This window comes from Lipotes vexillifer, unplaced genomic scaffold, assembly GCF_000442215.2.
Source record: "Lipotes vexillifer unplaced genomic scaffold, Lipotes_vexillifer_v1.1 scaffold36, whole genome shotgun sequence".
Classification (NCBI taxonomy): domain Eukaryota; kingdom Metazoa; phylum Chordata; class Mammalia; order Artiodactyla; family Lipotidae; genus Lipotes; species Lipotes vexillifer.
This window is the reverse complement of record NW_006792448.1, coordinates 5,287,398-5,300,603: the sequence shown is the minus strand read 5'-3', so window position 1 is coordinate 5,300,603 and position 13,206 is coordinate 5,287,398. Positions and strand designations below refer to the sequence as shown.

Sequence of the window (13,206 nt, the reverse complement as noted above, 5' to 3'; positions counted from 1 at the left end):
CTAACAGGTTTACCTTATGTTGCTGGTAGAGCAATTTCTGCACACAGTCTTCCTGCATCAGCTGAAAAGCTGTTTTACACAAATGGTCCATGAGGAAGAGGATGGGTTGTTCTCGGTACCAAAGATGTTGGCTTATAAGAGCCTGAACCCAGAACTCCAATACGGCAACCGGGCCCACTTCATTGAGCTGAGTGCTAACAGACATGTGCGCCTGCGGAGAAAGGGCTCAGGTGACGTGAAAGGTAATAACCAGCCTCCCATTTTTAAAACACTAATAAAATAATACCTACCTCCACTACAAAACCCAGATCTGTTGACCTTCTTGGTCAAAAGCACTGTGCCAAGTGCTTTGAAATGACCAACACATAGACATGTTAGCACAGGGGTGTTTCATTGGGAAAGCGGGCAAGGGTGTACTTAGGGGCTGACAGGGTCCTGACCTGGATCATGCTGTTGAGAAGCTTCACGTTGTCTCCATGGCTGGCTCCTGTCAGGTGCTGTGCCACCTTGTGGGTGACCTGCTGCGTGACACCCTGAGGGACACCGATGTCCAAGTGTAGGAAGAGGAGGAGGTGTGACAGAAACCTGCCGAGCACATAGGACAACGCACTTTACCTTCCAATCGGAAGTCAACAGAATTTCCAGTGGCTAATTACTTATGAGAAACAAAAAATACTGACGTGTCCCATTTTTAAACCAAAGCTCTATTTAGGGATTCTGATAAATCTTCAGGAATTTCAGAAGAATAAAGTTTTCCAGTTTGACGTGAGTTAAATCTACCCATGTAGTGAACAGACCTAAGACACATAAAGCCGTGCAAGTTAAAGAGCATTAGAGGGAAAACACCCAAAGCACTGCTCTATCCCCTCCCAACCCCCACCAACGAGAGTAGAGATGTCTATAGAATCACTCTGCAATCTTTCATGGGGTGTCAACTCCACACAAAGTGGCACATGGAACACTGCGGGGGGGGGGGAGCGGGCGGGCACGGATACCACCACATTTAAGTCACGGACGTGCCCTCGGTTCCCTGGGTGCACCAGGCTCCTTCCTCTCTCAGGGCCTTTGCCTCTGCTGGGTTTTCTGCCTGAAACACTTCCCCACATCTAACCTGGCAAACTCCTACTCATCCTTCCCATCTCATCTGCAATGTCCCTTCCTCAGAGACTTCCTGACCCCTCCTCGCCACCTAAAATACGTCTAACCCATTAACCTCCCTCATAGCACCATTGTTTTCCTTCGTGGCACTTAAAATTGGTAATTGCAGCCTGAGGACGTGACCCCTTCCTATGTGTCTGAGGGCAATGCCCAACCCGCCTGGCTCCCCATCGTACAGACGGTGGCAGCACAGAGGTTACTGCTGAGTGAGGGTGCTTCCCATTTCACAGGAGGTACAACACAGGCCAAACTCAACTCCAGTAGAAAGGGAAGGCTATGACAGGAGAGGTGCAATGAAGCCCTGTAAGAGTTCAGAGGACAGAGCTAGTGCAGGCATTAGGGGGCAAAGGGAGAGATACAGAGAAGGAAACATCTGAAATGGAGCTTAGAAAGATTTACCTTTACTCAAAATTTAACAACTCCGGGGGGGTGGGAGGGGTGGGAACAGCCCATTCAAATTTTAAAATCTCTCAAAATTGCAAAAATCTAAAGACAATTTATTAAAATTGTTCCAGGCAGGCATCAAATTGCCTGTGTATCACTTAAGCCTTACACTCAGCTTGTATGAGAAATGGCATTATCTCATCATACAAATAAAGAAACAGAGGCTCTGAAAAGTGAAGGAACTCACCTGTGTTCACACTAGGAGAGCGATGGAGTGAGGACACAACTCAAGTCTGAAAGCCATGAGCCAACCAGAACACAAGTAGTCCCAGACTTGCTCAGGGCCTAGAGTGCTAATTTTTCCAAAACAGGTCCCTAGGCCCTAACCCATTCCTACTGAAGCAGACTCTCCAGGGGAGGAGCTGGGAACCCATATACTTAATAAGCTCCCTCCCGTGAGGGAAGGAGCTTCTCATCCCCAGGCAAGTCTGCGACACACTGTTTGAAATGACACACAATGGGAAAACTGTAATGTTCCCCCTCATGGCTTTGGACGTACTACCTGTCCCCTGCCATACACGCCTCCTCCACATCAGGCCTCACCTCCCCCTTCTTCGCTCTTCAAAAGGCTCCAGCCAGATGACCTCCTCTCAGCTCCCTGGACAGGTATTTTTCTTCCCACCTCTGTGCCTTCACTCAGCTCCTCCCCAGCCTGGTCCTCTCCAGACCGTCCTCTTACCCTCTATGGATACTGAAAAAGCCCTGTCTTGCCATGTCCTCTCCACTGGCCCAACACCTATCTGCACTCCGAAGCTCAATTAGAAATGCACCTCTTGGGACTTCGCTGGTGGTGCAGTGGCTAAGAATCCATCTGCCAATGCAGGGCTCACGGGTTCAAGCCCTGGGCGGGGAAGATCCCACATGCCGTGGAGCAACTAAGCCCATGTGCCACAACTACTGAGCCTGTGCTCTAGAGCCCATGAGCCACAACTGAACTGAAGCCCACAAGCCACAACCACTGAAGCCCACGTGCCTAGAGCCCGTGCTCCGCAACAAGAGAAGCCACCACAATGAGAAGCCCGCACAGTGCAACAAAGGGTTGCCCCCGCTCGCCACAACTAGAGAAAGCCCACGGGCAGCAACAAAGACCCAACACAGCCAAATAAATAAATTCATTAAAAAAAAAGAAGAAACCCACAAAGTCATATTTGTGGGTCATCTCTTGCTTCTGTTCACTGAGCATCCTCTGTCTCCCTTCTGCTAACGCATCCTCTCATTAAGGGAACTGTCCTTCCTCCATGCTATAGAGTTGTGGGAGAGAGGGTCTCTCAATACAGAATCCCTATACACCTTCCTCTCAGGACTGGTCAATCCCACTGGTCAAGGTAACAGGCTCAGGGAGAGCACATGAGTAAGTCACACCAATCGGAATCATTATAAGGAACAAGGATAAAGAAAAACATTTGCCTTTCCCATGGGAAACTAGCATGATGCCTGGTTCTCTCTGTAGCATGTACTTTCATTCCTCTGGAAAAAGTACAACTGCAAGAGAAGGCTTGAAAGAGAGAGAAGCAGGGCCAAGGGACCTGGGAGGGTAGATAAACAGAAAGGGAAATACTAACCCAGGGCCTCTCAGCTTTGCAGCTACTGCCATGTTGGGACGGCAGATTCCTAGGAGAGGCTCTCCTGTGCACTGTGGGATGTTTAGTACTATCCCTGACCTCTGTGCACAAGATTTAAGTAGTAGCCCCCCTCAATCCCCTTACAACTCCCTCTCCCAACCACCTGCCCTACCTGCCCTACCCCACCAGGTTGTGACAACCAAAATGATCTCTAGACATTACCAAATGTCCCCTGAGGGTCAAAACCCCTCTAGTTGAGGACCACCACTTTAGAATGACCTGTTGTTATCAGGAGCCTTCTTCCCCAATCACATGAGCCAATACATTCCCTTCCTGGTAAAACAAGTGTGCACTGAATTTTCATCATGTGCAATTAAGAATCTTGATTCGTATCCATCCTTAATTCCTTCCCTCCCCCAGCAGCTATTTCTTTTACCCTAATTCCATATACCTTTACCATATACAGTTGACCCTTGAACCCACAGGGTTAGTGGTACTGACCCCCCATGTAGTTGAAAATTCATGTATAACTTTTGACTCCCCCCAAAACTTTACTAATAGCCTACTGTTGACCAGAAGCTTTACCAATAATATAAACTGTCGATTAACACATATTTTGTATGTTATATGTATGATATACTATATTCTTACCATAAAGTGAGCTAGAGGAAAGAAAATATTACGAAAATCATAAGGAAAATACATTTACAGTATTGTACTGTATCTATTGATACTGTAAGTTTACATCATCAGTTTACAAGATGAATCACCTGTCAGTACCTACATCAATACTGTCTTATATGTTATAAAACACTGCAGACGCTATACATGCTAACACTACACATCAAAAACGAAAAGACAACGTGAAAAAGAAATTCATATTTATTTACAGGTAGAACAATTCCTGCATTGATAATGAAGAAGCAGCAATATGATTGCTTTATGGTAGCCTAGTATAATCAATACGATTGTTTCACCATCGTCTAGCCTATATACTAATGAATGAATCGTTATAAAAATTTTGTGGCATAGAGTATGATAGTCATGTTCATAATACAGTATTAGAAACACTGTTACATTTTTTTAAAAACCACTTATCTGTGATGACAGCCTGATATAGTTTCTCGATTACGAGAGATGTATACTGTGCAGTAGTATAATTCTTTGAAAGCAAAGTTATAAAACAGTAAGAAAAACACAGTATTAATTTTATATTAAATATCTCTCACCCTATGCCTATGTAAGGATAGGCTACCCACTTCAATACCAGTGTGGCACAGCATGTGCTACATGATGAATACTTAGGTGATGATGATGATGATGACACAAAAACATGTCATACAGTCCTTGCCATATGGTTGTCAGATTTTCACACAAAGACACACATATACACAACAGGTAAGTTTATCAACTGTACAGCACGATGATCATTTATTATGCATCAAGTGGAAGTGGATCATCATAAAGGTCTTCATCCTCATTAGCGTCACGCTGAGTAGGCTGAGGGGGAAGAGGAGCGGTTGGTCTCGCTGTCTCAGGGTGGCAGAGCTGGAAGAGGTGGAAGGGAAGGAGGAGAGGGAGGCACACCTAGTGTAACTTTATAGAAGTACATCGAAATTTCTGACTTCTTTGCTTTTTCATTTCTCCAAAAATGTTTCTATACAGTATCAATTCTTCCCCCGTTTGCTTTAGTTTCAGTGCTCGTATCATAGAAGGGTCCATGTCATAAAAGAAATCAAAATCAGTGTTGAATAATCAGAACCTTCTGGCAGATTGTCTAATGTTAATGTTTTCTGGCACTGCTGCTTCTACGTCTTATTCCTCATGATCTGGCACCGGTTCAGAAGCACTCACGTCGATCAAGTCATCTTCTGTTAACTCCTCTGGTGTGGTGACTATTAGTTCTTGAATTTCTCTAAGATCCAAATCTTGAAACCCTTCCCCCACTCCCAGCCCCAACTTCTTTGCCATATCTACCAACCCTTTCATGATTTCCTTGATGGCTTTGTCAATAAATCATGAACTCATGCACATCTGGACACAGTTTTCCCCGGCAGGAATTTGTTTTGGGTTTGATGGCTTTCATGGTTTTCTATAACAACAATGGCATCTTCAATGGTATATTCCTTCCAGACTTTCAGGATGTTCCATCAGGGTTCTTTCCATAGTGTTGACAATCCTTTCCATAGAGTACCATGTACAATGAGCCTTAAAGGTCCTTATGACCCCCTGACCTAGAAACTGAATTAGAGACGTTGTCTGTGGGGGCAAAGGGACTGCTACGACACCTGCGGTGTTGAACTCGTGGGGTCTGTGTGGCCAGGGGTACTGTCCGATACCAAAAGAACTTTAAAAGGCAGCCCTGTACTGGCAAGGCACTTCTTGACTTCAAGGACAAACCATTGATGGAAACAATAAAAAAAAAAAAAGGGTTCTCGCTGTCCAGGCCTTGTACAACCAAGAGACTGGCAGCTGGTGTTTATCTTTTCCCTTCAAGGCTGGGGGGTTAACAGCTTTACAGATAAGGGCAGTCCTAATCGTAAACCCGACTACATTTACACGAAACAGTATAGTTAGCCTATCCCCTCCTGCTTTCAATCCTGGTGCTTGCTTCTCTTCCTTGCTAATAAATGTCCCTTGTGGCATTTTTTTTTTCCCAGAATAGGGCACTTTCATCTGCGTTAAAAACCTGTTCCGGGGCTTCCCTGGTGGCGCAGTGGTTGGGGGTTCACTTGCCCATGCAGGGGACGCGGGTTCGTGCCCCGGTCTGGGAAGATCCCGCATGCCACGGAGCGGCTGGGCCCGTGAGCCATGGCTGCTGAGCCTGCGCATCCGGAGCCTGTGCTCTGCGGCGGGGGTGGGCCACAGCAGTGAGATACCCACGTACTGCAAAAAAAAAAAAACCTGTTCCGGCAGATATCCTTTCTCCTCGATTTTTGTAATGGCATCTGGGAACTCGTCTGCTGCCTCCTGGTCGACAGAAGCTGCTTCTCCTGTTATCTTGACATTTTTTAAGCCAAATTTCTTTCTAAAATTATCAAACCATCCCGTACTGGCATTAAATTCTTCAGCTTTAGATCTTTCACCTTCCTTTTGCTTTAAGTTATCATATAATGACTCTGATTTTTCTCTAATCATATTAGGGTCTATAGGTATGCCTTTCTTATAGCCATCCTGCACTCACACAAAAGCTACATTTTCAATATGAGATAAAAAGGTATTTCACAAAAAGTACAACATTTTAGAGCCTGCTGGTGTAGCTGCAGAGACAGCTTCATGAATTTCCTTTTCTTTTTTTTACATTGGTTCCTACTCTGGATTCATTTATCTTGAAATGACAGGAAGTGCAGCTGCAGATTTCAATCTATGGTACATATCATGCAATTCACCTTTTTCTTGTAATGTCATGACTTTTCTCTGCTTCTTGGGAGCACTTCCAGAATCATTAGAGGCACTTCATATGGGTCCCATGGTGTTATTTAAGGCACTAAACACAATGAAAATGACGCGAGAACCGCAAGAGGTCACTTTTTACTGTGATGCACAATTTACTGGAGAGACAAACTGCTCAGTCGGAGAAGATTAGTGTCACAAAGCGTGTTAGGCAGATACTCAACACTTGAGCTCACCTTCATACAGCAACAGGAGGTGGCTACAAAATTATTACAGTGGTACAGTATGCAGTTGTAATTTAATACTGCACCTTTTACGTCTGTTTATATTTCTCTCAACCATGAATGGCATCATGTATGGTCTGTGTGTGTAAGTTTTGATAAATTTTAACTTTTTGTTATAGATTTGTGTATATTTTATGGTAGTAGATGATAGAATAGACTAGTATCTACATTTATTTTATACATTCATGACATACTTTTTTCTTAATTTTTTTCAATATTTATAGGCTACATTAGTTCATCTGTGAGTTTTTTCAAATTGTCACAAATCTCCAAAAAATTTTCCAGTGTATTTATTAAAAAATATCCTCGTATAAGTGGACCTGCACAGTTCAAACCCGTGTGGTTCAAGGGTCAACTGTAATGCAAATGCAATCTATACGCCCTAGTATGGCCTTGCCAATATTTTGCTTCATAACTTTGTGATTACCTCCGATGTCTTATTTTCTCCACAAGATTATCAGTGTCTCATGTGATGAGCACCTCCCTGTGTATCTTCTCTGTTTATAATACTGCCCCATGCACATTGCAATTAAAAGCAACGTGTTTCGCTATTGCTACAACAGCAAAGCCATTTGCTGCTCAAGGTCAGAAGCATTATTCCCAGTTTCATGGAAACCACCACCCTTTTCAATACTAATAAGCTATAAGCAATCTAAAATTAAATGACAAAGGGAAGTATCTTTCATGACAATAAAACTAGAATCATTATTAGAGTCACTGTTCATCACTCTGCATTCTAAGATAGGCAGGAAGTTTTCTGCCTCATAAAAAATACACTATTGAAATATCATTCCCTATATTATACTTGAGAAACCAGAGAACATAGTCATTTTGTACTCGCTGGGCCGCTCTACACTTACTGCTCATTCTTTAGAAGGTAATACTGGCAAGGGTAGAACAAAGGCAGAATCTTATCCAGGACATGGACCACTGTTTTCAAATGCCTCGACTGGACCAGGATTCCCAAGAGTGGGATGCCTTCTGCACAGAACTTCTCAATGCTACGGAAAAAGAAAAAGGCAATGAGCATACGAGGTAGCCAGTTCATAAACTGATGTTCTTCCAATGCACTATCATCCTACACACTACCCAGATTATCTCAGGTCTCCAACCCATTTACGCACACCCAAACTTCACACAGAAATGCTAGAATCAGAACTCTAGAAGTACAAAGGAACTTACAAGTTCATCTATAGTATCATTTTATACGAAAGAAAGGTGAAGTATCATGGCCCAATTCACACAGTTTCCTGGTATAGGGTCAAATTGAGGACCCAGGTTTGCAAATTTCTAGTCCAGAGCCCTGGCCACTTTGCTTCTCAAATGGTGCTTCTTCTAAGAGTCACGGGCCTCTCATTGTCTACGTAGTCCCACAAGGTATTATAGCAAAGATTCAAAAATGAGCTCAATCTGTCTGTATAATCTGGCAGAATTTTTCTGAAATCAATGTGGCCTAGAAATTTACTTATTTTTTTGACTCTTCAGAGAATCTATCCTTAAGAAATAATCTCAAATATGGAAGAAAATATGATATATGATCCATGTAAAAATGTACTTTTCAGAATTATTCATAATTGTAAACTCAGAGGCATAAATGACTTAATGTAAATTCTGGAAAAATCCATTCAATGGGAATATTACGGAATCATCTTAAAAATATGCATATGATGGCCAAGGGCAATATGGAAAAATATTTCTGCTAAAATGGTACTAGGAAAAAACAAAACTTTATACTTCTAACTATAACTACTAGAAAAGAAGAGTTAATACTGTACAGACAGGGAAAAAACAGGGATAATGTCACACTAAAATGCTCATTGTGTTGGAGTGGTAAAAAAGAGTGGTTTTTTCCTCCATTTTCCTAATTCTATAGTTTGGTTACACTGCTTTAATTCTGGGGGAAAAAAATCTTTTCAAAAAATAAAAGTGATAATGCAAAGATTACGCCCTAAGGGAAACATTTACAATATTAGAAGTAAAAAACAAAGGATATATAAAATTATGCATATAGTACAGCTCTAAAAAAGATCCAAGGAAAACATACTGAATAAAAATAAACAGAAAAATAAGCAATGTTTTATTACGATGAGAGAGATTCTGGGTGATTTTTTTTTGACTATTGTTCTCTGTATTATCTATGACTTTATATTCATGTACAACTTATGTCCTTCACACTCTGCCCCCAATCCTAAGCCCATTCATAAGATTGTTTTAAGTTAGTTCTAGAATCATCCCAGATGACCACAGTGGAGTTCAGCCCCAAAAAGAAACACTCTCACCCTCACACCCACTCAGGATTCAGGAATCAGCACTAAACCAGTATTTATTTTAGAGAGGACTCACAGCAATATTAGTGAATAAAGAGCTACAGCTCCAGAATAAATATAATTAGAGAAATCATGAAACGATTAAGTTCAGAGTACTGCACTCAAAGAATCCACATACCAGACACTGTTCTAAGCATGTTAAACGTCTTATAACTCACTTAAGCCTCATAAAGTAAGTCTGATACTATTATTATTCCCATTTCATAGATGGAACCTGAGGTACAGGAAACTGTGAATGACACTAGAGCTACTATAAATGATGTAAAGAGTGCCTTCCAGGGCTTCCCTGGTGGCACAGTGGTTGAGAGTCCACCTGCCGATGCAGGGGACACAGGTTCGTGCCCCGGTCCGGGAAGATCCCACATGCCGCGGAGCGGCGGGGCCATGAGCCATGGCCGCTGAGCCTGCGTGGCTGGAGCCTGTGCTCCGCAACGGGAGAGGCCACAACAGGGAGAGGCCCGCGTACAGCAAAAAAAAAAAAAAGAGTGCCTTCCAAAGGGCCTATATAACATCTCTCCCCTTCCTAGTACATCAATTCTGCCCTCTTTAACTGGCTTTCAAATTTGTCCATAATTACCTGGTGACCTCCATTCACCAACAGGAAACACAGGCTTCAGCCAGGAGAGTTTTGTCAACACTTCCCCTTCCCTCCCCCTCCTCCACCCAGCCAGATAGATACCTGGTGGAATGAAATATGGAGGGGAGGTGGGGGGTGGGGAGGAAGAAATAGGTGAGGGAAGAGGTACAAACTTCCAATTGCAAAATACATGAGTACGGGTATGAAATGTACAGTGTGGAGAATACAGTCAATAACTATGTATTACTTTTGTATGGTGACATATCGTAACCAGCCTTATCGGGTGATCAGCTAGAAATGTACAGAAATGTTGAATCGCTATGTTGTGTGACAGGAACTAACATAGTATTGTAGGTCAGTTATACTTCAAAAACAAATAAACAGGGCTTCCCTGGTGGTGCAGTGGTTAAGAATCCACCTGCCAATGCAGGGGATTCAATCCCTGGTCTGGGAAGATCCCACATGCCGCGGAGCAACTAAGCCCGTGCGCCACAACTACTGAGCCTGTGCTCTAGAGCCCGTGAGCCACAACTACTGAAGCCTGCATGCTTAGAGCTCATGCTCTGCAACAAGAGAAGCCACTGCAATGAGCAGCCCGCTCGCTGCAACTAGAGAAAGCCTGCATGCAGCAATGAAGACCCAACACAGCCAAAAATAAATAAATATGTAAAAGAAACAAACTCATAGAAAAAGAGATCAGATTTGTGGTTACTAGAGGCTGGGGGGAGGTGGGGGGGTGGAGGGAGGGGAAACTGGATAAAGGTGGTCAAAAGGTACAATCTTCCAGTTATCAGATAAATAAGTACTAGGGATATACTGTAATGTACATGATAATATAATTAACACTGGTGTACATTATATATAAAAGTTGTTAAGAGAGTAAATCCCAAATGTTCTCATCACAAGAAAAAAAATATCTTTCCTATTTCTTTTTTTTAATAGATCTTTATTGGAATATAATTGCTTCATAATACTGTGTTAATTTCTGCTGTATAACAAAGTGAATCAGCCATACATATATACCCATATTCTCTCCCTCTTGAGCCTCCTTCCCATCCTCCCTATTCTTCCTATTTCTTTAATTTTGCATCTATATGAGATGATGGATGTTCACTAAACTATACATTTCATGATATATGTAAGTCAAATCATTATGCCATACACCTTAAATTTATACAGTGCTGTATGTCAATTATATCTCAATAAAACTGGAAGGAAAAAAAAAAGAAATACCTACAAAGTACAAGTTCTGGAGATAAACAAGACAATGCCCCTACCATGTCCCTACCATTAAGGAACACACAGTCCCAAAGGAGGAGGAGAAACGATTACACCTTAAGCACCCAGCTCAGAAGGCACAGGTGCTGCAGGGCAGGGGTGGGCGGCCCTTGGGCAGAATCTTCAACACCGTGGGCACTGATCACCTGGGGAAGGTAAGAGTCACTACTCTGCTCCTTAGCCCAGGACATCTCTAATTAATAAGACTCCTGGGCTTCCCTGGTGGCGCAGTGGTTGAGAGTCCGCCTGCCGATGCAGGGGACACGGGTTCGTGCCCCGGTCCGGGAAGATCCCACATGCCGTGGAGCGGCTGGGCCCATGAGCCATGGCTGCTGAGCCTGCACGTCCGGAGCCTGTGCTCCGCAACGGGAGAGGCCACAACAGTGAGAGGCCCGTGTACCGCAGGAAAAGAAAAAAAAAAAGACTCCTCTCCAAAGCTTAGCTCCTCCATGAGGGTATCCTACTCTAGTGATCTCTCCTTACTTTAAATTCTTTCTGCCCATACTCTTGAGAGGTTCTCAATCTAGGCTGTACATTAGAATCACCTGGAGAACTGGCCCCTAGATCAGTTAGATCAGGATTCTCACTCTCTTCCCTGTATTAGTATTTTTAGAATCACTGCAAAATGATTCTAAATTGTGGTCAGGATTAAGAACCAGAGCTCTATTCATATCATCCAGCCCATGATTATATTTTTCAGTACTGCCAATTGTTTTATGTCTCCCGTGTCCACTAAGCTGTCAACAACCTGAGGACAGCTATCTAACAATTCCACACCTCTCCTATTTCACAGCACAGGCTAAACACTAATAGCTCATAGGACAACTGGCATCCCACTGAAAATATACTGAATGTGGAAGAAGATATTGAAATCAGGTTGCTAAAAAGGTGTTACAGTGAATCTAAAACGCAAGAATCAGAAAGTATCGGCCAAAGATGTTTTAGAAAACTGGATAGGCTAAATAAAATTAATACATCGTAGGAAAATGATCCTTAAAGAAAAGGATTTTTAACCAACTGAGAATTCATGCATTCAGTTACTTACTGCACCAGATTCAGTCTTCATCACTAGGGATAAAATACCACAAGACAAATATGGTTCCTGAGTCCTAACCTCATAGAATGTCTCCGATAAAATTAAACAACTACATTATAGTGTGATAAATGCTACAATGGAAGAAACAGACACAGCTATGGGCTCATACAAGAGAGGCACTTGACATGATAAGGCATTTCATCCCCTTGGGTAGGTTTAGGGTTAGCTTCCTTTATACCTGGGAGGGCTGGGTTGGGCTGCCATCACTTTAAACAATTCAGCACAAGTGACCAATTATTTTTATTTGATCACTATTCTGAGGAAGAGACTCTGTCTACTGTTGACATAAAAATTCCATGCTGGATGATAGGTATAACTCTCTTGATAATGCAACAAGGTGATTTTCTGTTACAAATCCATGTTATATGAATTTAGGCAGCACTTCCCCATGATAAGCTATTAATCGAGGCTTATTATTTGGCCCTGATTACCCCTAGATAGATTTGATGGAGGCCTCAGACCTTGGGATGTGAAAGACGAGATTCCAGAATCACTGACTACAAGGTTCAGCAACCCTAGAAGTTCAACACAAACACTGTACCTGTGGCCCACGGCCGTCATAGCTAAGGCCAGATAACAGCCAATGGGCATGCCCGCCTTAACAGCCTTCAAGAGAGGATGAAACGTGGGTGACTCTGTCACTTCAGGCACAGTGCTGGAGAACAGAACAGTTGCACAATTCTGCTGTATTCCATAATCATTTTTGTGCAGTTTTAACCTCAAGATCAAGTTCCAGGCCCATTGGTTAAATGAGGTCTCAGGTGTCTCTCCATATCGAACAATACTGGCCAAATATGAAACCTAAAACAATTATTTATTTTAAACCACATTAGTCACATACACATTAAATCAGTAAGCTCACCCACCCATCTCTTTTTGCGATCAACAATGCCGTCAAAAGAAAGGACATAATGCTTACTGGTACTCAGTGTTTACAGAGCTAAATTAAAGCAGTTTCTCACTCACAACTGACCACTTCTGATTATTTGCTAGTCACTTTGTGAACCTGATCTGGGTCAGCTCAAGCAAGAGTAATAATACGAAAGTTGGTATGCAACAAATCGTGTGCTGGTAAACAAATTTAACA

General features: G+C 42.7%; 1 protein-coding gene across 1 annotated transcript in view; it reads right to left on the bottom strand.

The window, feature by feature from the left end:
- Nucleotides 1-13,206, bottom strand: part of EPG5 (ectopic P-granules 5 autophagy tethering factor) — a 121,140-nt gene that overhangs the window by 69,345 nt on the left and 38,589 nt on the right. Inside the window, exons 17-20 of the mRNA XM_007465635.1 lie at nucleotides 12,661-12,920; nucleotides 7,702-7,842; nucleotides 441-585; nucleotides 14-211 (exon numbers count right to left, since the gene is read on the bottom strand). Of these exons, the coding sequence (XP_007465697.1) occupies nucleotides 14-211; nucleotides 441-585; nucleotides 7,702-7,842; nucleotides 12,661-12,920 (744 nt within the window). The remainder of the gene's footprint in view (nucleotides 1-13; nucleotides 212-440; nucleotides 586-7,701; nucleotides 7,843-12,660; nucleotides 12,921-13,206) is intronic.